Source organism: Cebidichthys violaceus, unplaced genomic scaffold (genome assembly GCF_023349555.1).
Source record: "Cebidichthys violaceus isolate CVI_PGR_0920_01 unplaced genomic scaffold, fCebVio1.0.p SCAF_1, whole genome shotgun sequence".
NCBI classification, from domain to species: Eukaryota; Metazoa; Chordata; class Actinopteri; order Perciformes; family Stichaeidae; genus Cebidichthys; species Cebidichthys violaceus.
The window spans coordinates 8,860,803-8,884,960 of record NW_027176262.1 but is presented as its reverse complement, the minus strand read 5'-3'; the positions used below and the strand labels follow the sequence as shown (position 1 = coordinate 8,884,960).

The following is a 24,158-nucleotide window of genomic DNA, read 5'->3' as shown; positions in this document are numbered from 1 at the left end:
TCATTACTGAACCAACCACTTCCCAGATGAGAGCATGTGGATGTAAGATGTAATAAGACACGTGTTATGTTGAAAATCTTTAATGAATTAATTAAACCAGAAAAAACAAAAATCCTTAAAACTTTTTGGTACTAGCCTAAGATATTACAAACATATTTCAGGTAGTATAACACATTTGAGTAACAAACAAAAAATGCCAAGAACCCATTGCAAAAAGCTCAAATCAATTGCGTGGTTGAAATAATCACGGCCTTGCAGATTATCCCTTTAGAGACTGCAGAGCGGCTCACCCTGCTCCCTGCACACGCATGTTCACATGCTCTCCTCCAAAGAGCAAATAAACATTTAAAAACACAAATAAATAAATCACAAAAAAGGGTCTCGGATCATTTTATCTGCCGTGGTACATAGATTGTTAGCGCTCCTCCCACACTGCTACAATGGTTAGTTTCTGATTAATATGAACAACTCAATCCTATTACAATCTGCAGCGGACAGCTTTCGTTTAAAAAGCTAACCGATGCAGTCCTTAAAAGTTTTCTTGTGTTTCATAAAAACATTTATTCATCACCACAAGATCCGGTCCAACCTGCCCTCAATGAACTCTCGACAAAAAGGAGGAACTTCATACAATCCATCATCTGCTTTTATATTCGATCAGAAAACTCTGTACAAAAGGCGGCATGAATACATGATATCTGTCACTGCATCTTCTACACACCAACCCCCTTCATCTCTGTCTGCCTCCACTGCTATTAAATATGTGAAGTTCTGGGATTTTATTTAAAGAGTCTGCCAGCTCAGGACAAATTACTGTCTGTAAACTCGAGAACTTGTGACCCAAGAAAATTCCCATCTTCCCTCTCCGCTGTGACATCAGTAGCCCCACCCCTCCAGGCCCCTCCTGCTTGTGTTTGCATCCTCACCCACCAGAAGACACCAGTCGTCGTCAGGTCACTCATGAATTAGCCTCATCTGGGATGACAGATTACACACCGGACAACCAATAACCAACCGGTTTCACTGTCAGATTGTAAACATTACTACAGGGCAATGTCAGGTTGGTTTACTGGTTCATGTTCAGGTTTGTAGTGAGACATGAATCTTGGTGCAGTGTGACACCAGATTACTGTGGGATATTTGATGGTCACATCGGAACTATAGCATTACAACCTTTTAAAATAGAATAGCCTCTTAACTCTTTTATGGCTGCACTTTTCTACATTTTGTTTTCCTTTTAGAGACATGAAGTGCAAACTTCATGTTGGAAGTATTCCTATCCTGGTAAATGGCTAAAATACCCAACTATTGCTCTTGCATCTATGCTACTTGTTCCATGCCACATAGATTCCTAATTTCTCCGGTTCTAGTGAAGATTGTATCAAGCATATACACCGATAGCCTATGCATTGCATCAAAAAAATGCTCGTTTGAGAATACAGGCTAGGGAATCTAACTAAATATAGATACTGAGACGGCCCTGAAACCGTTTTAAAAATTAAAGCGATTACCAAGAAGGATGAATGTTGATTTTTCCACAGCTGGTTCTGACAAAGTCTGTGATCCACGTACAGAGGAGGCCATGTTATAAATATGAGAGCATGGCCCACCTACGGTCGGCCATCTTCCATTGCCCATGCTGACAATTTGTAACTGACACGTAATTAAGTACACTAAAAGACAGCCATAGGGTGCAATCCTACATTGTCTCTGTCTTTATAGCAGTTAGAGGCATAGCTAAGGAGCACAAGAACCAAGATGCTTTAATAAAGGATGAGCTGGAGGGTGAGGATGCAGAAGTGACACAGAGAGAGCGGGATGGGAGGAACAGTGTGCGTGCCGGGGTTGCAGAATCAGGGAATGGCAAACTGGACCACTAGCTCTTCTTTAGCATCCACTTTGATTTGAGAAATTGCACTGTAAGCATAAGCTGCTATCTTGGACACCTGAGAAGAAAGCAGAAGAGTTTATGAGTGTGCAAAATTAATCAAATCAAATTCACAATTTACAGAGAGTAAAACAAAACTACTCCGCTGTGTATGACCAACAGAATGTCTTTTTAAAGGGGTGGACAAAAATAGTAACGACAGAAATGCATTTGATATCTTTAAGATCTATTTTCAGCCACACATTTAGTCACACCCCCACACACACTGAAACACCACGCAGCTACACATGTTGCATACTGTTTCCAAGTACCTCTCTGATGTTATATGTAGCCAACAAAAGAAACACATGCCAACATATCTTCCATGTGTGCTAGTGGGTGATTATACCTGCTGAACATCTGAGTACGGCACCAGGTCACTCGCAAGCACTTGGTGGGGCTGGCTGGTGAGGGAGGGGAGCGTGAGGGACTTCTTCTGGGGCAGACTGTTGCTCAACACAGCCAGCTTTGTACTGAAACAAAACACAAGCTTAAAAGTTTAAAACACAGTGTGTCACCTTGACTGTTCAACCTCATTGCTGTGTCCTCAGAACCAACAGTTTAATCTCTGCACCTGTATTTTAGACTAAACACAGCTGCTGTGTTTGGTAGAAATGTAGCCACTAGGTGTCGTTGTATCTGAGGTTTAACGGTAAAGTTCAAGCGAATAGGTCTAAGTTGTTGCAATTTTCTTTTTAATCACTCCCCCCACCTTCTTGAGTCGTCGGGTTGGTGTACAAAGTTTCATTCTTAGCACATTCATGTGAGCCAACACCAACCAGTACAAGCTGGTTCCCTTTTTAATAGCATTTAAGTCATCGGATAGGCTTTCCATAGGCTTTAAATGAGTAAGATATGGTATAATCATACAACAAAACACCGTGAAGCTCCATACGGTGTACATACAGTAAACACAAAAGTAAGCTCAAAATTGTATAAACTAAGAATGCTATCATGATATATGGCTCTAACAACTCAAATATCCAAGCTTTCTTTATAGTTTATAGGCTACCTACATGTAGAATTCAGCAGATTATTGATAAAAAACATCTTCAGACACCTTTCTCATACCCGTACACAGAACACTGCACCAGCCCTCCACAACAAATATTACACCGCCGCTCACCCACATACCTGTATTGCCGAGCTTTGTCCATGTATTCATGCTGCTCCATCATGACGGAGTCAGCTGCTGACACATCAATGATGTTCCTGACAGAGAAGAGATATTGGCCAGTTATTAAAAGGCACATCAATTTACTTCTTTTTAGTATCAGGGAAACACATGCATGAATCTGGCTCATCTATGGTTGCGTGTCTCACTGTGCCGTCTTGGTGAGGATGGATGTAAGGAGGGCCTGTTCATCCGTCCTCGCTGAGGGGACGCTGGTAGTGATCCAGTCAGTCCCATTTGGGGGTTTGCTGACAGGGTTCGGGTGGGGGATCAGCGGCTTGCGTTCATCAGGGTCCTAGAACGGGTCGACCAGAATGGGATCAAGTGATAAAAAAGGTTTTCAGCTCATGACAATACAACAAACTATGTTACAGTTGTGTAGTAATTCAATTCAGCAGAAATAGCGCCAAAGAATGTGCCTTACCTACTATATTGTATTAAGCATGACATTAAACATGATAATTGAGCCAATGAGATGAAACAATGAAGTAATGTGTGACCCATCAAAGGTGCTTTCTCCATTGGACACAAGAATGAATGCATCGTGTTACAATACAACAAGTAGTGACAAAAACCTGAGGTATCAGCTCAACAACCAACCATAGCAATGCATTTGTCAACATGACAATACTTGTGGTAACACACACTGTTACACTCCTCCTTGCAGACTTGCTCTAAACTCAGGTTTGCCATTCTTAATTAGACATCAGGGGAAGCCTAAACATAAACAAATTCACACTGATTTGAACAACAGGACTAATTTGATTGGGACTAATATACATTATTTGGGAATAACACAGACAGAGTGGCTAGATATGCATTTCTGCTGTAACTCTCTGTGCTAGCACAAAACTGCATCAAGGCAGAAGTGACTTGTTTCCGGAAACTAAAAATGGCTAGGGTCATATGACATAAAAGACATCAAGAACATGGTATTCAGGACATCAATCTCTTCTGCTGTTTATGTAACAATAGAATATTTACTAGTTTACTAGTAATTCTGGGATTTATTCACAGTTTTACAACAATTTGTTTTCAGGAAACAACGTTAATGTAACTGACTAAGCTATTATGTCCTGCTAATCGTAAAAAGTGTCTGTACATAAGTTGACATATGTTACGTTACGGGTTTTCTTCAAAACATGTTTCTTAGCCTTCCGATCCGTGCAGCTCGTCTTATCCACGATGGTTTTTCCTCTATGCGTTAACTTCACAGCCTGCCTTAGCTCAGGCCTTTACGAAGGCTTTGACTAGCAAGCTAACGCTGCTTCTCAGGCGTCACAACAGTTTAGCTATAAAGAAAGACCACTTGGTAAACTTTTCAACCATTACTCAAATGCATTCATTTATGACACAATAACATGGTTCTTAATACCAAATATCGTATTTATCGGGACAGTTTTAGCCGGCTAGCGGCTAGCTAACTACCTGCTCTGTGGTCTCGTTCTCGCTGCTGTAACAGCAACCCATGTCAGCGTCCGAGGGGCCAAACTACACAACCCCGGCTTCCCTGTTGTCCGTCAGAAACGGGCCGTATTTATCTTCTCCAACAGTCATAAAACTTTTTTCTCCTGCTTGGTTTACTTATGCTTCATGTAAAGGTATGGAAACTACTGCCTACAGCAGCTCCTCAGGACGAGCTATCACATGACAGTAGCTCTGGTGCAACAACACAGCGGCCACTTCCGGTATATGTGAAGCAGCTGTGGAATCCGTCACGTGAAGGGGGGATTTTCAAACGTGAGTTATGTAAAAAATGAAAACATGTTAAAAAGTTAGGCGCAGTGGGGTAAACATACAACGCTACCCAAATTAAAGCTCTACGAATATTGTGCAAAGCAATATAATTTGCTTTGATATACAATATCATTGTATGAGGCTATTAGATTAGAGGGAGCTAGTTAGAAAAATACAACTGAGGCATGATTATTATGATGTATGAACGTTTTAAACGTTTTTTGTTTTTTTTTGCAGTACTGTTTTGTTTTTGTATAGCCTAAACCAATAGTGAAAAGGTTGCCTATTTTAATTGTATATGTAAAAACTGGGTAGATATAGCAAGCTTAAGCCTACGATTTGATTTTCTGGTCAACATTATTGACTGAACAGAAATAAATGACCACTACTACGAAGCATTAGATTTAGTTCCCACGTTGTATTTCAATGGTTTTAGTACTTTGAGAGAATCACACTTTAAAAGCATATTCGTAGTTTGTATTGTGCTCGTGCAGTACATATTTAGGGCCCGAGCACTGACAACATTGGGTCAACAAGGCCCTGTTGAAATTGTAGGGTTTCTTCATCTTCTGCCAAATTAATTGGCACTTTGGGGGCTTTGTCATGCTCAAAACTCAACAATTTTGGCATGCATATCAGGAATGGTGAAAAATTTGATATTTTAGGTTTTTTTTTCCTTTACTGTACTGTTGTACGTATTTTTCTACTATTATTTGGCCATATTGCTCCACGAAAAGGAGGATTATTAATTATTCAAATTTGGGTAAGCAGGCATCAATATAGGGATGAAACTCTATTTCATTTTGGTTTAAACTTGGATTTACTGAACAGAGGTTAGTTTGTATTTGTGCAACAGAGCTCTGCTAAATTCTAAATCTGGATTTACTCATTTGAAACCTAGTTTTTCTAAATTCTAATTAAAACCTATCTCAGATTAAATGAATCCTTGCTGGTGCAACCCAGGCTAAGAGGAGTGAGGAGTCAGCAGTCACTGACAAAAATTTAGGAATCCCCATAACCACGAGAAGTCCTTGAGCATAAAGTCATAAATGAGCACAAAAAATATTCCGCTGGTGGGTCCATCAGAATTCAAGATTAGCTGTGAACAGACAGATCTAATGAACAGAGAAAGCTTTGTGTTCATGTTTGAAATTATAAAAACAAATTACAGGACCAGAATTAAGAGAATGATTTAATTCTGAATTAAATTGTGTTTAATTACACTACCACAAACTAACCAAAAATATGAATTCAACATGGGAAGTGATTGGCCTCTGTTCAGACATGTAATGACAGTGCCATGTCTTTTCTACTGTGTGCAGTGTACTCAATGGGAACTCAACAGGGGTAAACAACAGGTTAATTCAGCCGTGCTTGTGTTTTATTGATGCATCAACCTGCAAATGTTTTGATATCATATTAGTCATGCTCCATCTAGTTGCTGTTTGACCTCCATATTATTTTATGATCTTGATTAAAAACATAAAATACATTCCTTACTCTGCAAAATCGCGAGCTCCAGTCGTACATCTGATTTGCAGCATTAATGCACTGCACTGAGTATATTCAAACTGCCCAAACAGTGTTTATTTCTCTATTTTCCTTAGAAAAGAGTAGTACATTTAGTGAATTAGTGAAGTAGCTGTCTAAATCCATAATAGGCTGAGCAAATAGTTTGAATTGAAATCAAATAGACAGCAGCAGGAGAAGGGAACAGGACAAGGCATGTTGGTGCACATGAGGAAGTCTCCCTGGAAAAAGATGAAAGGCTCTCTCACACCCTCGGGCTGATTATGATGACAGAGTACCATATGCAGTGCTTCTCTAACACACAACAGTTACATGTTATTTCCAGTATCTAATTTCACAATACTGACAATAATGTTCTTCAAATCTCTTCATGCACCAAATCAGATTTCTCTTCATATTGCTCATACAAAAATTGTATTAATGTCCAACAAACAAAAGCAACGTTTATAGTAAACTGTATAGTTTATTAACGTCTCTTCATTTTAATTTGTCTTCATTTGAAAGTCTAGAGTCTGGCTATACACAGCAACAAGGCAAAAATATGATATAAGTTACTTCACAGCAGTTTACAACACGAATCCCAAACTAAAGAAACAGTGTGTATTAGTGGTACACCGTTAAACGTGGAGGCGGGCACCAGTCTGATGGGGTGGGGATGATGACTGGGAGGCGCCTGCCCTCTCATTAACCCCCCGTTTCCTCCACACCTCCTTTGTTTACACCTACATGCCGGTCAAGTCCAGGCAGGGGGAGCAGCAGATTAGCAGACTTCACTCTGTTCTTTTCGGGAGACACAATGTTTGTTTCCGTGCTCAGCTTTATTCTGCTGTTTGGAGTTTGCCATGCCTCGGACACGGCGGCTCCTGCCCAGCTCGGGCCGCCGTCGCTCGGGTTCAGTTCCTCGGTGCGCTCGGTGTGTAAACCCATCCCGAGCACCCTGTCTCTGTGCCACGGGATCGGCTACAGGCACATGCGGATCCCCAACTTGCTCGGCCATGACACGCTGAGGGAGGCCCAGCAGCAGTCGGCGGCCTGGCTGCCCCTCATCTCCAAGCTGTGCCACCGGGACACCAAGAAGTTCCTGTGCTCGCTCTTCGCCCCGGTGTGTCTGCCAGAGCTCAGCGGGCCGGTCAGCCCCTGCAGGAACCTGTGCGAGGTCGTGCGGGACGGCTGCGTGCCCGTGATGAGCGCGTTCGGGTTCCCCTGGCCGGAGATGTTCAACTGCACCCGGTTCCCGCGTGGCACCCAGCTCTGTATCCCGGCAACCGGAGAGCAGGAGGGGCGGACGCCCGAGGAGGACAGGCACGAGGAGGCGTTGAAAGGTCAGTAGGCTCTGTTTAACCTACTCTTTAAAAACACAACACAGCTGTTGCTTTATCATCACACTATACGAGTACACCAGTCGACGCCTTCAGTTAAACTCGGCTACCTTCAAATATTTGTTATATTAATAGCTATATATTTGTATAGGCTATGTGCCTGTAGTAGACCTTTTTATTAGGCCTATTTACATAATTATTATTTACATAACTATTATTAGCCTATGTGTTGCCTGCACTATAAATTCCTATCCCTGCTGCAGTCACTTTCTCCAAGGCTCTCCAACTGCACTATACCACTATAGCCCAATATCATCTCTGCATGTACTCTTCATTTTTGCACAATGCACGAACAAACATATCAGTATCAGCACTTATTTCTGCTGATACGTAAAAGGAAATATCAAGATGTTAAAGAAATGTTTGTAAAGTGTCTCCATTATACATATCATATATCTTGGTCACATGTCCTCTTTATAACCACATTTTAGTAATCGTCATCAAAAATGTTTATTTATGTTATGTGTTTCTGAAAGACAAATATCCGTGAGTTTATCAATATAAAATGGTGTACTCCTTAATATTGATATTGGCATCACTCTGCAGTTTTCAATCATTTGTGCTGTAGTACAAATAATGTACAGTATCTAGATGTATACAAGCATATATATATATATATTTAAGCAGCTTTTGAAAGTAATTTTTTTTGTTATTTTCAAATTGTATTTAAAGCAGTTGATCTGTTTCTTGAACTGCTGTAACTGAAACGTCCCTCCTGAAGATCAATGCAGTTTTATTTCCCCCAATCTTATCTTTAAGTTGTTTTGAATGCCTTGATCCTGGAGTTTCTGCTCAAAGACAACAGTCTCACCACCTTTTAGGATTTTTTTTACATCCCCACTGCAGACGCTTGCAGTCATCTAATCCCCTCTCTTTCCACCCCCCAGGGAGTGTCATCTGTGAGGCCTGCAGTCTGGCTGCTGAAGGAGAAAGTGACATCCAGGAAAACTTCTGCCACAGTCCATATGGTGAGAACCAACAGATGATCTAATCATAGAGATAGAGTGGTTGTTTTACAATGTGTCTGAAATGGCACCTGTTAACTAGCATTCTGTCTCCGTTTTAGCGTTTAAGATGCGTCTGGGCAGTGTGTCGGTGGTGGGAGGGGACCGTCAGCTGGTGCCTACGGCCCGCAGCCGCATCCTGAGGTGGGCAGGGGGAGGTGCGCAGAGGGCAGAAGGGATTGGAGGCGCGATGGCCCACAGCGCTTTGTGGCTGCAAGAAGGAGGCACCTGCGCTTGTCCTGGCTTGGACTCTGCAGAGACAAACAAAGACAGGGGGTTAGAGGAGGAACAGATGGATATAAGACAAGCAAAAGAAGGAGGAAAGGAGGCAAAAGGGGTCCAGAGTGGATGGTATCTGGCCCTGGCTCAGGCTGAAGAGGGAAGGCTGCTGCTGACTCGACTGGTGAAGTGGACCAGAGGGGACAAAGAGCTGAAGAAGTTCATCAGAGCTCTCCTTAAACAGTCTTGTCTGGCGCTGTAGACAGAAGGGTTACCATCGCACTCCTTCCCCATGGATGCTGCTTTGTGGTCGTATGCAGTGTGTAACTGTGCTGCTGATTGCTACATCATTGAATAATGATCAGTTAACAAATAGTTCCCAACTAACATTGAGTAATTCACTTGAGTACTGATCGTTAGATACAATGTTAATTAACCAGATAAGTTTGTAGTTATCTGTGTATCTGAATACTTGCCACTTTCTTGAAGAATTGTTCCTAATTAACTCTGAAAAAGTGCTCAATAACCAATCTTCTTCCTTAAATACATACATATTATTTTATGTCCCATCAAGTAAAGCAGTATCATGAATTACGTTACGTTACATAATTCAACATTTGTAACTTTTTTTCAGTGAATGATTATTAGGCAGAGTGCTGGTGTTTCTGTATCTTATTGTAATTACCAATTACACAATTATTCTGAAAATCTCCCACCAGCAGGAATATTAGTATTTTTGTGTACATGTGTATATAGGAGAGACCTTTAATCAAAGTCAAAGTGTTTGGTATTGATTGCAGGGTTTAGACTGATCTCATCACAAGTTTTCTTTTGACACATATTTGGGTTAAAGCAGTGTAATTGTTTTTATTCCTGTAATGACAAAAATGTTTTCTTATACTACCTATCCTATCATTTTATATACATGAAGCATACACCATAAAAACTAGCCCTGCAAGTTTTTTATTACCTTGTATTTTACCGTTTAGTTTCGCAGCATCTTCAGTCGTTTTATGAGTGAAATCGCATGTTAGGAGTCACGTCAAAAGAGAAGCACTGAAAAGAAAGGAAAGAAATATGAGGTGAATAATAAATCATTTGGTTCTTGTTTGGTCTCTATTTTTGCATTGTATTACATGTATTTACTCCTAACATAACTATACTGTAGGTTTTTTTCATATTTGGCGGATTTTTGTTTTATTTAAACAAACTTTAATGAAAAAAAAGTATGATTTAGTTACATTAGATGATATTCCCTTAAACTTATTTGTGTGTGTTTTCTTGACCTTTCCATCGTTACTCAGTAAAGAAATCTGATGCCACACAGACATACACCTGTTGCTGTTAACTGGATATATCAAATGTCTCACACTGCCGTTCTCTGTCTCACTGTCTCTGCTCCTATCCACAGCATCGCTGTTATAAACAGCACAAGAAGCTGCCTGTGTGTCTTGTCAAAAATTACAAAAACTGGTGTTTAACAGCGAGTTAAAGAGTTAGTGATGTTACTGTCGACCGCCTGTTAATTGGAAATAATTACAGGATGTGTCCTGTCAAGCACGTGATACTTAAATTATTCACACCCCCAGGTCTCTTACCGTCTCTTGCACACACACACACACACACCTCCATCTTTCTGTGCCTGAAGTGACACTTTCATCTTTATCACCGGCGCTGCTGCTCTGCGCTCGCAACAAGTTAAGTTTACAGGTGAGTTTTTTTTTTCATGGGACAGTAAGAGAGACTTTGTTATAGCATCTGTTCTGTGTGGGACGGGAAAGCCTGCGGAGTCTATGGTTACCTGAGGCAGTAGAAACATCGAGAGAGACAACCGCACTTTCTCTCACATCTTCCACAGGACTAAAGTGTGAAAGATCATTCCTGTGTAGATCTTGCATTATTCAAAACTAGGAGAGTTTGTCTCAAAAGTCTATTTGGAATGTCGGCAATTCAGGAAAAGATAATTTAACTAATACAATTGTCACTGTTGATTCACTCTCATAATGGTCTTATAATGGACATTTAGTATTCCCAACTGTACCTTACCTTTCCTTCTTTCTGTGCATTAACTAGAGATCCTTTGTTAGTTGTGATTAATTGATGGCTTTGATCATTTATCACATGAAACATTACAAAAGCACCAGACCACAGAAAGAATTGTGGAGTCACAATGCAGAATGACAGCTACAAAATTATAAACAAAATTATAAAGCTTAACTGACTCGAGAATGAGGAGGAATTGGCTCAATGATCTTGCAGCACTAATGGAAGGTTGAAGCAAGGTTTGGGACTAAATACCGGCACTGAATACTCAGGCTCTTAAAGCACCTGAACATCAGCATCAGAAGGAAACATGGCACTGCGATAATCAGTATAATTGTGCTTTTACTCAAAAATGAGGTGAGTTGTTGACTGATAAAGTTGTTCTTTATCCATATTACCTTCTTTTTCCACTGCAGGGCAGCACAGTTAGATTAGATGTTAATGATTAGATCAGATAAAATACAGTAAGCCAATGCCGTTGTAGTCCATGAATGTAAAAACGGAGAGTAGGGAGACAGAAGCACAAAAGTTGATTTGTGTTTTTCTGGTACAACATTCACGTAAAGGTTAATTTAAAGGGGCACATGGAGACATGGCATCCGGCCCCTTCGAACAGTATAAATACATCTTATGAGTTGACATAAACAACATTCCTTTTTTTGAACATAATTATAGGTGTCTCATGATTCTACTTGTGTGTGTTTCTCTTTATAGGTGCTAGGATGGTTTCTCCTGCTATCGCTCTGGCCTTCATTCCCCTCCTGCTGACAGTTCTTATTAGGTGCCGCTTCTACTTTGTGCTGTTCTATCGGGCGGTCCTGGTCAGGATATGGAAGGACTGTGTTACTGGTCTGAGCCGCGAGGAGCGTGCTTACCAGTACGTCCTCACTCACGCCACCCCTGGAGACCCAGACAGCATCCTGGATGCCTTCGATGTCTGGTGCAGCAAAGTGGAGTTCATCAGCAACATCGGGCCTAAAAAAGGTGAGAAGATCATTTACCTCACGCAACAATTTACCATCTGTCAACCAGTATGATTTTACATGATGCTTTTGGATGTGTAGGGAAGATCCTGGACCGGCTGGTGATGGAGCAGAGCCCTCTGACGGTGCTGGAGCTGGGTGCCCACTGCGGGTACAGCACCGTGAGGATCGCCCGGTCTCTGCCCCTGGGCGCCCGGATCTACAGCCTCGAGATGGACCCGAGGAATGCTGCCATCGCTGAGAAAATCATCCGCCTGGCAGGGTTTGACGATGACACGGTGAGAGTAGAAACATGTAAACACTGCACATCCATCGCACTCCATGTACAGCAAAAGCACCAAATGACCTTTTTTTCACATGAATCTAGGACATTTTTCTTTCATGTATTGAATATGAAGAATATTATACCTTTGAGACATTCCCGAGGTATGTTCTCCAGGTGGAGCTCATTGTAAACCCATCTGATGAGGTGATCCCTCGGCTGCGGGCTGACTATGGTTTGGAAAGGCTCGATTTCGTCTTCATGGACCACTGGAAGAAATGTTACCTCCCTGATCTGCAGGTGACTAGAATAAATCACTAGAAAAAACATTCACATAATATGTACTCATAATGTGAGTTTGCAGAAGCCAGTTTCTTCACACCTGAATTTGTGCTTAAATAAATATGTTATAGTTGTGATCCGTCGCACTGTTACCTGGTTAACTCCCTCAGTTACTGTACATGATACTTCCTCTGTGTGTGTGTGTTACAGATGCTGGAGGGCTCTGGTCTGCTGGGAAAAGGGTCCGTGATCATGGCCGACAACGTGCTGTTCCCCGGGGCTCCAAAGTTCCTCAGGTACGTTCGCAAGAGCGGCCTGTATGAGTGGAAGGTCCACCGAGCCACACTCGAGTACAGCAAAGGCGTCAGGGACGGGATGGCTGAGCTGGTGTACCAGGGAATCAAGTAGACTACACTATTATTCAGATACACATTTTTGGAGTGGCACGGTATGAAGTGATGATGGTATACCCCGTGTTAAAACTGTTTTTAAAGAATATTTGTGATGGAAAAGTTAACTGTAAATTATTCCCTAAAAAGTTACATTCACTTGAAAATTGTAGCATGTCAAAGCTAGTTTTTGCATATTATCTCACTTTCAAAATGACTCACTGCCAGTGCCCTCTCCTGGGTAGAAAAAATTGTATTAGGAAAATGTACCAATTTAGTAACCACATGTTACTTGTCACCACTCTGTTCTCCTCTGTCACCTATTTAATAAAGACTGAAAAATCAGGAAATGTCTTAAAAAATAGCTTGTTTTGTTTTGTCATAACTGCCAAATTCATTAAATACGCAAATTAAACTCAATAATATGTCACTTTTAGTGAGTTCATAATAAATGTCCTTCATATACAAGTTTAATAATAAAGAAAATGTAGCCTTTCGGGTGAGAAATGTAACCATTGTCTGTTCAATTCTTTCCAGATATGAAATGTTGAATGACAACGTGAATTAAAGCTGCGAGCAGCGATGAACGGGCCCTCGCATCCAACGCGCCTATGAGTCCAATGCATTTTTTCAGCTTGGACCGCGTGACGCAGGAAATGATGCTATGCAAATAGTCCACCGCTTCCTGTATCTGCTTTGTGGCGCTACAGAAGACACGTAAACATGCATTATGTTGCTCTATATGAACCTGAAACCACATTGTGTAAAAGTCATGTAAATCGGATGTTGTTTGTTACAAAACACAGATTTCCTTTGGCTTTTAGGTGGCGCTGTGAGTATTAGTGTAAATTAGCTTGTCTCAGGCCATGAGTGTTATCAAGCATGTGAAGTTTGGGACTGTTTGGAACAAGTCCAGCTGAGTTACATCAGCTTCTATGTTGGGGAATCACGTAAATTAGCCGCCCGCTACGGTTAAGCCATTCCTTCAAACGTAAAGCTTTTGATAACTTTTAATCACAAAGGTCTTGAGACTGTACTGACCAAATTTGAAGTGGATCCGACAAAGTTCCTAGGAGGAGTTCGTTAAATTATAGCGACTAGAAATAAGGCAAACTCTATTGAAAAATGACACAAAAATCAAAATGGCCGACTTCCGGTACGGTTTAGAGCATATTCCCAAGAGACTTATTTTTAACTCTCTCTGAGATACATGTTCTTACCAAGTTTCATAGAGGTAGGTCAAACGTAGCACTGGGGCTGCTCTTTTGAAATATTGTAGGGGGCGCTATGGAGTCAATTTAAAACAATGTTGAATGACAAAGTGAATTATGGACATCGGAACACCAAATCATACATTTTACATCAAATTCACAAACCTCTTTACTAGACTTTTCTCAATGAACATTGACTCAACCTAAATCCAACACACACCCCTTACTACCATGTTACATTATGTGTTTTTTAATCAATAAGAAAGGAAAATGTAGACAACAGAAAAACATGGTTTCATCAAAATTATTTAATTTAATACAAAAATTCAAGGCTTCTGCTCATTTGAGTACTAATAACCAAAACCTTGACAAGCAATTCTTTAAGATAAACATGAGAGTATTTGGACGGACACTGAGAGTGTCTCCATATTTCAACTGACATTCTTCAAAAGTAACTGCTTTAAAAGGCTGCTTGTTCCTCTCTCAAAAAAACATTGAAATGTATTTCAATAAGAACTGATGAATGGTCTGAACATAATACTATTTCATAAGCGTTTATGAAGGTTCCATTGGGAGTATGATATCTGTAACAAAAGACTAGCAGCATACACAACACTGTGAAACAGAATCGTACTACATGGTGTGAAGTAGCGGTCAGTCTCCTTCATAGGTAACAAATTATTTAGCTGACTGAACTGTTGTTTGTGCTCGGTCAGCTGTTTGAAGGCTCTCCGAGAGAAGTGGCACATGACTGAAGATATGAGAAGGTCAAAGTTAAAATTAATGCCTACTGCTACCACTGTGTGGGTGTGTGTCCGACTGGTTACAAAACAGCAGGACCTTGTGTGTGTGTGTGTGTGTGTGTGTGTGTGTGTGTGTGTGTGTGTGTGTGTGTGTGTGTGTGTGTGTGTCAGGTAGAAGCACTCACAGTGATGTTCAACGACGTCCAGGGCCTTCACGGGCCCACTCCAGCTTGAAACAAGACACTTTGTGCTGGATTCACTTCCTTTGAAGGACATCGTGATACAAGCTTTTGATTCAACTATTATCTTTCTTATTTGTTTACACAAATAAGAAAGATATATCTGTGTCACAGGCAAAAGGGGCAGCAGTCATGTTTTAAGTGGGGAGTAGAAATCCAGTGCCAGACAGCTTGATGGAGACTAAAAATTGTCATTTGTCTTAAATCATCCATTGGTCTTGGTCTTGGTCTGCTCCCTCCATGTCCACCTGACAGAAGACACAGAGCCAGATTAAAAGACCGTGATTTCTCAGCTTGGGGAGAAGAAAGGCAGTTAAAACGGAAACAATACTTATTGTAATAAAAAGTAACTTCTGTGTGTATTAGATATCCAGTAACAAGACTTTCTACAAATCCTAAATTAAAGCACCTCATTGATCTCGCCGTCATCGGGTGACTCGTTGTAGTCATTCATCTCATCCATGTCCTGCATGTCTTCTTCATCTTCTGAGTCCTCCTCGCTGTCCTCCTCATCCTCGTCGTCCTCCTCTTCCTCTTCATCGTATCCCGCCTGTGCCACAGGATAGCCAGATGACATGAATGGAGGGAACCGTCTTACCAGCGTATGTTTTATACTGTGGCAGGGTGAAACTTTTAATTATATCTTAAAAAGAGCAACACCACCAACATGTTACCTCAAAAATAGGTTTCCCAATGGGCATCAGGTTGTTGTCTTTCTCAGCAATGCTCTGCAGCTGAGGTAGAGATGGAGAGCACGTATTCAAACACGAGCACGAAGAGAGAGAGAGAGAGAGAGAGAGAGAGAGAGAGAGAGAGAGAGAGAGAGAGACTGAGACTGTGTTGAAGCAGAGGTTTGTTTACCCAGGTTTGATGCTGCTGCTCCTGCTGGTGCAGCTCAGTCTCGTCCACGCAGGGTCGGTCAAGATTGAACCACAGGGACTCCGTAATCCGGGGGAAAAGCGAGGGGAACAGCGTGGACATGTCTGTCTCACGGGGACAACAATAACAACAACAAACACGGCGTCAGTCAGCAAGCCTGTGTGTGTGCCACCTTTACACAAACAAACCAAAGCGTTAAAACCCGGGTCTACCAGACACGTAAACACCAACACAATGTAAAAGGACACATGAGCGGTGGAGGGAAACGGTAAATTAACGTAACACATCGTTGACGTACGATCTAAAGTCTTCCTGTTTTATTACATTCCAACTCTACAATGTAGAGAAATTATTCTCGCTATTCTACTACGTAAAATACAATTTAATATAACATGCTATTTTACTCGTAAATCCTGGCTAAATTATAGACAGGGTAGCTTAAGTACCTGCCAATCTCTCGCTCCAGCTTTCAAAATTTTCAAAACAAATTTAACCGGAAACTCCTGGTGTTCACCTACCAATATTTCCGGAGTCCTTTATTCCTGTGTCCCCGCACAATGGTTCCGCCTGGGTGGCAGCAGTAGAGACAGGAAAGTGAAGTTGTAACAAAATATGTACTTTGGTTAGTATGTTGATATTGATATCAATGAACTGTGTAATACAAATATTCCCCTATGTATGTTTTGCCCCATAAATACTGCTAAATATTTCAATGAACAGTGTGGGAGAAAACTGTATTTGTGTCTTGAAATATATTTGTGTAAAATCATATCCATATTTTGAAATGTATTCATGTATATTCACATTCATACTGTGATATTGGCCTGTATCATTGTGATATGTTCTTCACATAACTGAGGCTTTGTGCTCTTTTGGCCGCCTCAACCTTGTAACCTTTTGACAAGTAAAACAAAGTTCAATCTTTGAAGCAACTACTTCACAAGTGTGTGCATGGGAAACAGGATGCTGTGTCAGAGGGTGAAAGAAAGGGGACTGGTGACGGGTATAGGGGAAATCTGGAAGTATGTACGCCGAGGGCGGTAATCTATGAAGGCCAAGGGACTGGGAATGAACAGGGAGTTAGGTTCCGCTGAACGTAAATATGCACAACTGAACCAATCTCATCTCGGGAGGATTTGCTTATCAACCGTCTCTGTTTCAGACGCTGTTCCTTTGAGAGTAGGGAAGTAAGCATAGTGGCCTAGGAGCCTGGGTGAAGATGGGGGGGGGGGGGGGGGGGGGGGGGGTGCACTGTGACCTGCTGCCATTGCCACTAAAGCAAAAACCCTCTGTTTGACATGTCCGTTGTACACATTGTAACTTGTCTATTTAGGGGCTTAGGGACTGAGAGCAAAGCAGGAACCTGGGGAGGGGGGAGACCCAAGGGACCTGCTAAAGTCACCCCCTGGGGCAGAATGGGGGTATACAGTGGTGTACATTGCTATTGTGAAGTTAGTTGATTCCAGACAGCTCGGTTTACTTGTATTCTGTGTGATGCAAATAAACCTTTGTGAACTGAAGAAAATCAGTTCGTTACTGAGTTCCTAATAGTGAGATCCTGTGGTGTCTCACCACAAGTCAGATAGATAACTAAGTTATTAAGCCAGCTATTAGGTATTGAGTTTTAACTCATAACGCCCATAACGTCAAATAATCTGATCATCAACAACAAAAATCAACCTCTACAACAGCTATTAAATTACCATATTATTCAATATTATCATAATGACATCATCTTTCATTTGGGGCCTGAATTTATTTTTGCCTAATTAATTGCATTGTGAAACTTATCAATTTCCATTATTTTTACACTGATTATAGGAAAACACTAAAGCATCAAAGTAGGTCTGGTGGATTTATTCAAATACAGACATTTAAAAATGAAAACCCTTATTTGTATTACTCATGAATTAAATCAAACAGTACATTGACACCGATCTTCTATTAAATCAATAAGAAAGCCACTGACACAATTGATATGTCTCTTTTTTAGAGGTTTCATTTGAAGACTTGTAACTTCTGCAACTTCTGAGATTAACACACACACACACACACACACACACACACACACACACACACACACACACAAATGAGCCACCCATTTTAAAGTGCTTGTAATGTGAAATGTTTTCGTTGAATCAGGAGACCCCCAAACAAACGAAGCAAAAACTTATCTTAACTGCCTTCTTTTTCCTCTTCTTATTGCCTTCCCAGAGGTCACACTGCCATTATACACCAAATATTAACCCCATGTGTGTGAGAATGAGCAGGGTAGACCTTGAGATAAGACAAACCTTCCTCACAGTAAGATGTAATAAAACTCAGATTATCACAAGCGCACTGCCTCTTTCTCCTGCCTTTATATCTCAAACACTGCACATACCAGAGGCACTGACACATTGGCACAGACTTTGGACTTGTAGACATATACACACACACACACACACACACACACACACACACACACACACACACACATGCACAGAGGTGTGTTTTCTAAATTTGGTCTTGCGAGGTGTATAAGAGGTGACTGGACTAAAGACGGTGATTTGAAGGATCATCCCGTGTGGAAGGACTCATCACAAACTAACAAGGTAAAATGAATCTGTTCATCATTGCTTATAGAAATATTCTCATTGGTCTCTAAATAAGTTGGTTACAATTACAAATACATGTATTTAGGCTGTAGGGTAAGTTTTAATTACTTTTAAATGAAGGCCTAAACTGTCATTGTTGTTGCTTTCCATTGTGTTTTTAAGTTTACATCCAGGAGAACTGTATAGTATAAACATACAGTTTATTTAGAACAGTATCTTTGCAGTGATTAGCACGATTGCAAGAGGATGATTTTTAAAATGTTTTAAGTCGTTGTCACGTTTTAAGAAGTTAAGTAATGCATCACTAGGCACTATGTCAGAACCTGAATAAGAGATGTTCCAGTGGACTCAATGTCTATCAAAACTCCCAAAAAGAAAGCTGAAAAAATATGGGGAAATCAAACAAAAAGCAATTCTGCACAAGGACTGACCAGGGTGTGTCCCTTTTAAGTTCAGGCCCTTTGGACAGCGACTGTGGCCTGTTTGTGCCAGCAAGGTCCTCCTACTTCATAAAATAACTATTAGCAATGAATTACTATCAAACAACCCATACACCTGCTGCCTAGATGGTATAAAAGTGACTAAGGTGGCCAGAGGACTGTGTGTGTCTCACTCAGATCAGAGGTTACAAGACACGCCTGTCATATGGATTTAAACCTTTGACCGGTTCTGTACGTCGGCTGTCATCCCATTATTTTTCCTACCCATTGATGTATGTTAATGCCTCCCTGCTGTAGAGCCATGTGGCTTGTCCTGGCCTCGCTACTAGCCCTCTCCAGTGGCGCTCTGTCTCTGGACAAACTCAACATGTGTATGGACGGCAAACACCACAAAGTAAACCCTGGCCCCGAGGGACAACTTTACTTTCAGGTGATGAACACAAAAGTCCACAGACATCAAAGATGAAACCAATCAAATGGGGAAGATGCTGTGATTCAAAAATGTTCTTCTCTTCAGAACAATGTTTATGGTTCAACAACATAAAGTGACCTCTCTCTCCTTCTTCCTCTTTCCAGTGTGCTCCCTGGCGTGACAATGCATGTTGTACTGCCAACACCAGCACAGAAGCCCACAACGACAACTCCTACCTGTACAACTTCAACTGGAATCACTGTGGCGTCATGAGCCCCCAGTGCAAGAAACATTTCACCCAGGACACTTGCTTCTATGAGTGCTCACCTCACTTGGGACCCTGGATACAAAAAGTGTGTATTGTGCTCTCAGTCTCTCTTGTATGTGTGTACTTGCGACACTAGATGGCAGCATAAGAAGGGCTTGTCAGGACCGTTAAGCCACATACAGAATGATGTCATTATTTTCTTATCTTTGTAATAAAAAGAGAGCCAGCTAATTAGTCTTTGTAATGTGCCCCAGTTTGATTTGTGGACACCTTTTATAACTCTCCCGACACAGCATGGCATTGCAACTGCAAAGGGCAATGAGTTTTATTCTAAAAATATATCCCTTTTGTTGTGAAATGATGGCTCATTCACACTCATTAATTACATTTATGTAGGTGGATCAGAGCTGGCGTAGGGAGCGTATCTTGGATGTGCCTTTGTGTAAGGAGGACTGCCATAGTTGGTGGGAAGACTGCAAGAATGATTACACCTGCAAGACTGACTGGCACAAGGGATGGGACTGGAGCTCAGGTAAGTACACACACACACACACACACACACACACACACACACACACACACAAACAAACAACCACAGACCAGTGGGTAAGGTAAATATTTGCTCGCATTTTCGTATGTAACCACAAAAAAAAAATTCACACATTTGTTTTACCCTCCCCCCTCCCACCCTCTCTCTCCCTCTTTCCTACAGGTATTAACAAATGCCCTGCAAACAGCAAGTGCAGGAAGTGGACCGAAGTTTACTCCACACCCAAGTCCATGTGTGAGCAAATCTGGTCCAATTCCTACCTTTATACCACTCACTCCAAAACCTCAGGCCGCTGCATGCAGCTCTGGTTCAATGGGTCAAACCCCAACAGGGAGGTAGCTGAGTACTACAACAACAACGCACAGCAACACCAAAGCTTTGCCTTGACGACACTACTTCTCCCGGCTTTTGCATCTTTATCTGTAATGATGCACTAAAATGATTTCTTGTATCACCTCAGACCACCAATAAAATTGTTTTCACATGCTCTCCTGGCTCTGTAGCTTTCTAGTCTGCTTTTGACAAGTAAGTTCAACAATAGTCAATAATAAAATAGAAGATTTGTTGCTGTTTAATTCTCTACATTTGAATTCAAATATTTATATATTTTTTTCAATTTAATAACCCCTCCACAACAATAACCACCAGTGGGGAAACAACAAAAGTGACCCAGGATCTGCATTGAGAGAAAATGTTTCTCTGCACTAGGCCCCAGTGATCACGACATCACATGACCACTCTGGGCCAGCTAGTGGTTAGTGGGCTCCACTGCTTGGTAATTAAGGAGTTCCAGTCCCATGAGTGTGTGTGTGTGTGTGTGTGTGTGTGTGTGTGTGTGTGTGTGTGTGTGTGTGTGTGTGTGTGTGACAGAGAGAGGGAGTAAAGAAAGAGAGAAAGACTAAGGGTGTGTTAGTGTCTCTCTTCCTCCCCCTATGTTTAAGTGTGTTTTTGTGTCACATAGTCTCTATATATATATAAATGTGTGTGTGTGTGTGTGTGTGTGTGTGTGTGTGTGTGTGTGTGTGACAGTGACTGTGAGGGGCATGAGTTTACATATGTGTGCGTCAGTGCCACGTCTGAATGTGCTCTATCAGGCCTTTGAATACGTTTTGTGATTGGCTACAAGACATGGCCAGAGAGGACCTTGGCTGGTCAAAGATATGTCTGAGATACATATTTGGCAATTTTTGTGCACTCTGCACTTTTATAATCAAGGTCTGAGATAATTAAATCAAGTACAATGAAAAGACATAACAGATGCAGTCAACAGTATCTTTGAAAATGTGGCCTTCCCTTCTGACAAATATCAGACGTGTCAAAGTTCTGCTCCATTTCTGAGGCTTATAATAACATCCTTCCTGATGATTTAGCCGTTGTAAGGTCAGCTGTGAACCCAAGGCCAGTCTTTCCTGTCTCTTTTCTCTGCATGGACTGTATGCACACAGCTGCTAAACAAAGAGAGGCGTGGATTTGCATGAGACAATCTCGTTGCAGAAGATTGTTATTGCCGTAGCCATAATTGATCCAACTCAAACATGGGCATAACTGCTCCAAAATTTTCCGTGATAAGATCATACTGAAACAATATTCAATCTGTGTTTAAATAACAGAAGATGTTTCCACAAACAACATCAATTTAACATAATGCCATTAGTTCACACAATGAGGTTAACGTCATCTTAAACATCTTTTCACACTCTGAAGAATGGTCTTCAGACATGTAAAGATGCTGACTGCAAACATTACTCATAACAAGAGTAAACACACTACATGAACAACGCAATCGTGTTGATTTGGTCATGGAATGGCAAACATGTTGTGCATTTATTTAATATTACATAGGTTTGTAGCTTGCTGGGTGATGGATGTTATAGCTGATGCATCCATGCTAGTTTGCTTTTCAGATACATAATGCTTAGCACATACGTAATAATTTAATATGTAAGATATGACCAAAAAATGTGAATTGTCAGATATTAATACTTTTGATATTGATATGAACAATCAGAACCAGGGAAAATGGAATTTCTATTTGACATAATGTGCAAAAATATCCTGACTTTAAATCAAAGAAGTAAAGATGAGCCTGAAAAGCTGACTCTAAAATGTCCACACAGAGTAGTATGGCCTCAAGTGGCCTAAAGTGACCTAAAGTGACCTAAAGTGACCTTCAGTGGCCTCAAGTGGCCTAAAGTGACCCTCTCACAGGTTATGTATACGTAACAACAAGGCCTGTTTTCTGGCCTGACCCCCAGGCACAACTTCACAAAAGTTGTGTTTTGGGATTTGTAATGAGCAGTAACGCCTCACCGTGATCTCAGCATGGCCACAAACTTTAACTTGTGTTTCAGAGTTACAAGACAATTATGGTAAGATGAGAAAAGAAACTAAATGTGCAAAAGGATTTATTTGTAAGATGAATTGTAGTAGTTGTAAAAGTAGTTTTATTACAATGTCACATTTTGCGACACAACTTTAAAATCCCTGCATGCAGACATATTGTTAAGCCACATACTTTACAGACTTTTACTGTCAATGCACACACACACACACACACACACGGGCACACACGGGCACACACAGTGTGATGACATAGTCAGAAATAGAATTGGGATGGCTGTCGTCCACGTGGCTATTAATACTCAGCTTTTCTGAGGTCATTGGCAACATGCACACACACACACAAACAGAAACACACACACACACACTACCCTGCTCAACTCTCACCCTTTCTCCTAAATCAACTTTCTCATGCTTTGTTGCTTTGTATGTGTGTGTGTGTGTGTGTGTGTGTGTGTGTGTGTGTGTGTGTGTGTGTGTGTGTGTGTGTATGTGTCCATACCACATTTTAGAAGTCAGACTTTTTGTGGGCACTAGAAAGGAAAATACATAATGAGCAAAATCTCTAAATGTTGCGTGGGCTGTTTTCTGTGTTTTGCCAGTCTGGCCCCTGAGTGGACAGCTACACCTGTAGAGTGTGTGTGGTCTGGAAAATAAAAGGTTTGTAAAACTGGATTGTAGTTTGATACATTACAGCAGTTTGACCTCTTCAGTGGCTGCAGGTCTCACTGATATTTAAAGAGGAAACCCAAACTGAACTTTATTTCCCCTTTTCAGACAAGAAAGAAGTACTTGCATCCTTTAATCAAGTTAAACTAATAATACCACTTTGTAAAACATTCAGGTAAAAGTGTAAAGTAGTTAAAATGTTACATATGTGTAGAAGTATTATGAGAAAAATAAACTTAAAGTTTAAAAAATAAAGGTACTCATAATAAGCAATGCCTCTTTTCAAAGTGTTATAGTATTATATAATATACTTATGTATTATTATTATTATTATTATTAATAATAATAATTATTACGATGCATTCATGTGTATAAAGCATTTTAATGTTGAAGGTGGTAAAGGTGACACTTCTTTTTGCTCCTAACTTCTTTATACACTGTTGGGCAGTTCAGTTGATCAAAAACATTGCATTATCGTTAATTTGTTGATCATATCTTTGTATGCCCACCTCTTCAGGAAGTGCTACCCTGAGCCTTCCACTTAGCACTTGTATTCATACTAGCTTGTTGCACTTATTGTATTAATTTTACTTTTTTTGCACTTACTGTTTTTGTTTGTTTCTGCACTGTACTTTGGCTCTGAGTTATGCTCTGCTAAATGACTGTAATGTAATGTAATGTAATGTATGGCTGTCAGATAAATTAAGTGCAGTAATACTTACAATATAGAATGTAGAAGTATAAATCTGCATAAAAGTATGTCTTAACTGTACAGTAGATGAGTAAATGTAGAAACTGTCCAACACTGCCCTTCTTCACCAGGTCATTCCTTTACTTCTCTTTCTCCCTTCCCACTTTTGCTCCTCTCTTTATTCATCCCA

General features: G+C 40.8%; 5 protein-coding genes across 8 annotated transcripts; 3 read left to right on the top strand and 2 right to left on the bottom strand.

Moving 5' to 3' along the window:
• Positions 1-64: 64 nt before the first annotated feature.
• Positions 65-4,765, bottom strand: lamtor1 (late endosomal/lysosomal adaptor, MAPK and MTOR activator 1). The gene is made up of 5 exons (XM_068709447.1): positions 4,530-4,765; positions 3,251-3,396; positions 3,062-3,139; positions 2,277-2,400; positions 65-1,946 (listed from the first exon to the last, which is right to left on the bottom strand). Exons 1-5 carry the CDS (start codon positions 4,569-4,571, stop codon positions 1,854-1,856), a joined length of 483 nt encoding a protein of 160 aa, XP_068565548.1. The 5' UTR covers positions 4,572-4,765; the 3' UTR covers positions 65-1,853.
• A 2,330-nt stretch (positions 4,766-7,095) lies between these two features.
• Positions 7,096-10,078, top strand: sfrp2l (secreted frizzled-related protein 2 like). Its single transcript, XM_068709416.1, has 3 exons — positions 7,096-7,690; positions 8,635-8,715; positions 8,814-10,078. The coding sequence occupies exons 1-3, from the start codon at positions 7,165-7,167 to the stop codon at positions 9,230-9,232; spliced, it is 1,026 nt and encodes a 341-aa protein (XP_068565517.1). The 5' UTR covers positions 7,096-7,164; the 3' UTR covers positions 9,233-10,078.
• Positions 10,079-11,735: 1,657 nt separating this feature from the next.
• Positions 11,736-12,967, top strand: tomt (transmembrane O-methyltransferase). Its single transcript, XM_068717427.1, has 4 exons — positions 11,736-11,997; positions 12,078-12,274; positions 12,436-12,558; positions 12,751-12,967. Exons 1-4 carry the CDS (start codon positions 11,736-11,738, stop codon positions 12,946-12,948), a joined length of 780 nt encoding a protein of 259 aa, XP_068573528.1. The 3' UTR covers positions 12,949-12,967.
• Positions 12,968-14,428: 1,461 nt separating this feature from the next.
• Positions 14,429-16,595, bottom strand: anapc15 (anaphase promoting complex subunit 15). 3 transcript variants are annotated; one of them, XM_068717318.1, is made up of 5 exons: positions 16,520-16,595; positions 15,984-16,105; positions 15,797-15,856; positions 15,532-15,672; positions 14,429-15,370 (listed from the first exon to the last, which is right to left on the bottom strand). In XM_068717318.1, exons 2-5 carry the CDS (start codon positions 16,101-16,103, stop codon positions 15,323-15,325), a joined length of 369 nt encoding a protein of 122 aa, XP_068573419.1. In that variant the 5' UTR covers positions 16,104-16,105; positions 16,520-16,595; the 3' UTR covers positions 14,429-15,322. The 3 variants fall into 3 exon arrangements, with proteins under 3 accessions (XP_068573419.1, XP_068573246.1, XP_068573333.1); XM_068717145.1 differs by lacking the exon at positions 16,520-16,595 and adding an exon at positions 16,448-16,502; XM_068717232.1 differs by lacking the exon at positions 16,520-16,595 and adding an exon at positions 16,448-16,477 and having other exon boundaries at positions 15,984-16,109.
• Positions 16,596-18,425: 1,830 nt separating this feature from the next.
• folr (folate receptor) lies at positions 18,426-20,757 on the top strand. Of its 2 annotated transcripts, XM_068717023.1 has the most exons (5): positions 18,426-18,595; positions 19,336-19,468; positions 19,615-19,803; positions 20,115-20,250; positions 20,431-20,757. In XM_068717023.1, the coding sequence occupies exons 2-5, from the start codon at positions 19,340-19,342 to the stop codon at positions 20,703-20,705; spliced, it is 729 nt and encodes a 242-aa protein (XP_068573124.1). In that variant the 5' UTR covers positions 18,426-18,595; positions 19,336-19,339; the 3' UTR covers positions 20,706-20,757. The 2 variants fall into 2 exon arrangements, with proteins under 2 accessions (XP_068573124.1, XP_068573039.1); XM_068716938.1 differs by lacking the exon at positions 18,426-18,595 and having other exon boundaries at positions 19,298-19,468.
• The last annotated feature ends 3,401 nt before the right edge of the window (positions 20,758-24,158 follow it).

Excerpts from the sequence above, each read along its gene's own strand:
- lamtor1 (XM_068709447.1), bottom strand. The coding sequence starts at position 4,571 with ATGGGTTGCTGTTACAGCAGCGAGAACGAGACCACAGAGCAG. Across the intron at positions 3,140-3,250 it reads ATCCTCACCAAGACGGCACA|GAACATCATTGATGTGTCAG; the intron begins GTGAGACACGCA and ends CTTCTCTGTCAG. Across the intron at positions 2,401-3,061 it reads GACAAAGCTCGGCAATACAG|TACAAAGCTGGCTGTGTTGA; the intron begins GTATGTGGGTGA and ends GTTTTGTTTCAG.
- sfrp2l (XM_068709416.1), top strand. The coding sequence starts at position 7,165 with ATGTTTGTTTCCGTGCTCAGCTTTATTCTGCTGTTTGGAGTTTGCCAT. Across the intron at positions 7,691-8,634 it reads GCACGAGGAGGCGTTGAAAG|GGAGTGTCATCTGTGAGGCC; the intron begins GTCAGTAGGCTC and ends TCCACCCCCCAG. Across the intron at positions 8,716-8,813 it reads CTTCTGCCACAGTCCATATG|CGTTTAAGATGCGTCTGGGC; the intron begins GTGAGAACCAAC and ends TCTCCGTTTTAG.
- tomt (XM_068717427.1), top strand. The coding sequence starts at position 11,736 with ATGGTTTCTCCTGCTATCGCTCTGGCCTTCATTCCCCTCCTGCTGACA. Across the intron at positions 11,998-12,077 it reads CAACATCGGGCCTAAAAAAG|GGAAGATCCTGGACCGGCTG; the intron begins GTGAGAAGATCA and ends TTGGATGTGTAG. Across the intron at positions 12,559-12,750 it reads GTTACCTCCCTGATCTGCAG|ATGCTGGAGGGCTCTGGTCT; the intron begins GTGACTAGAATA and ends TGTGTGTTACAG.
- anapc15 (XM_068717318.1), bottom strand. The coding sequence starts at position 16,103 with ATGTCCACGCTGTTCCCCTCGCTTTTCCCCCGGATTACGGAGTCCCTG. Across the intron at positions 15,857-15,983 it reads AGCAGCAGCATCAAACCTGG|CTGCAGAGCATTGCTGAGAA; the intron begins GTAAACAAACCT and ends TCTCTACCTCAG. Across the intron at positions 15,673-15,796 it reads TTGGGAAACCTATTTTTGAG|GCGGGATACGATGAAGAGGA; the intron begins GTAACATGTTGG and ends CCTGTGGCACAG.
- folr (XM_068716938.1), top strand. The coding sequence starts at position 19,313 with ATGTTAATGCCTCCCTGCTGTAGAGCCATGTGGCTTGTCCTGGCCTCG. Across the intron at positions 19,804-20,114 it reads TGGGACCCTGGATACAAAAA|GTGGATCAGAGCTGGCGTAG; the intron begins GTGTGTATTGTG and ends ACATTTATGTAG. Across the intron at positions 20,251-20,430 it reads GGGATGGGACTGGAGCTCAG|GTATTAACAAATGCCCTGCA; the intron begins GTAAGTACACAC and ends TCTTTCCTACAG.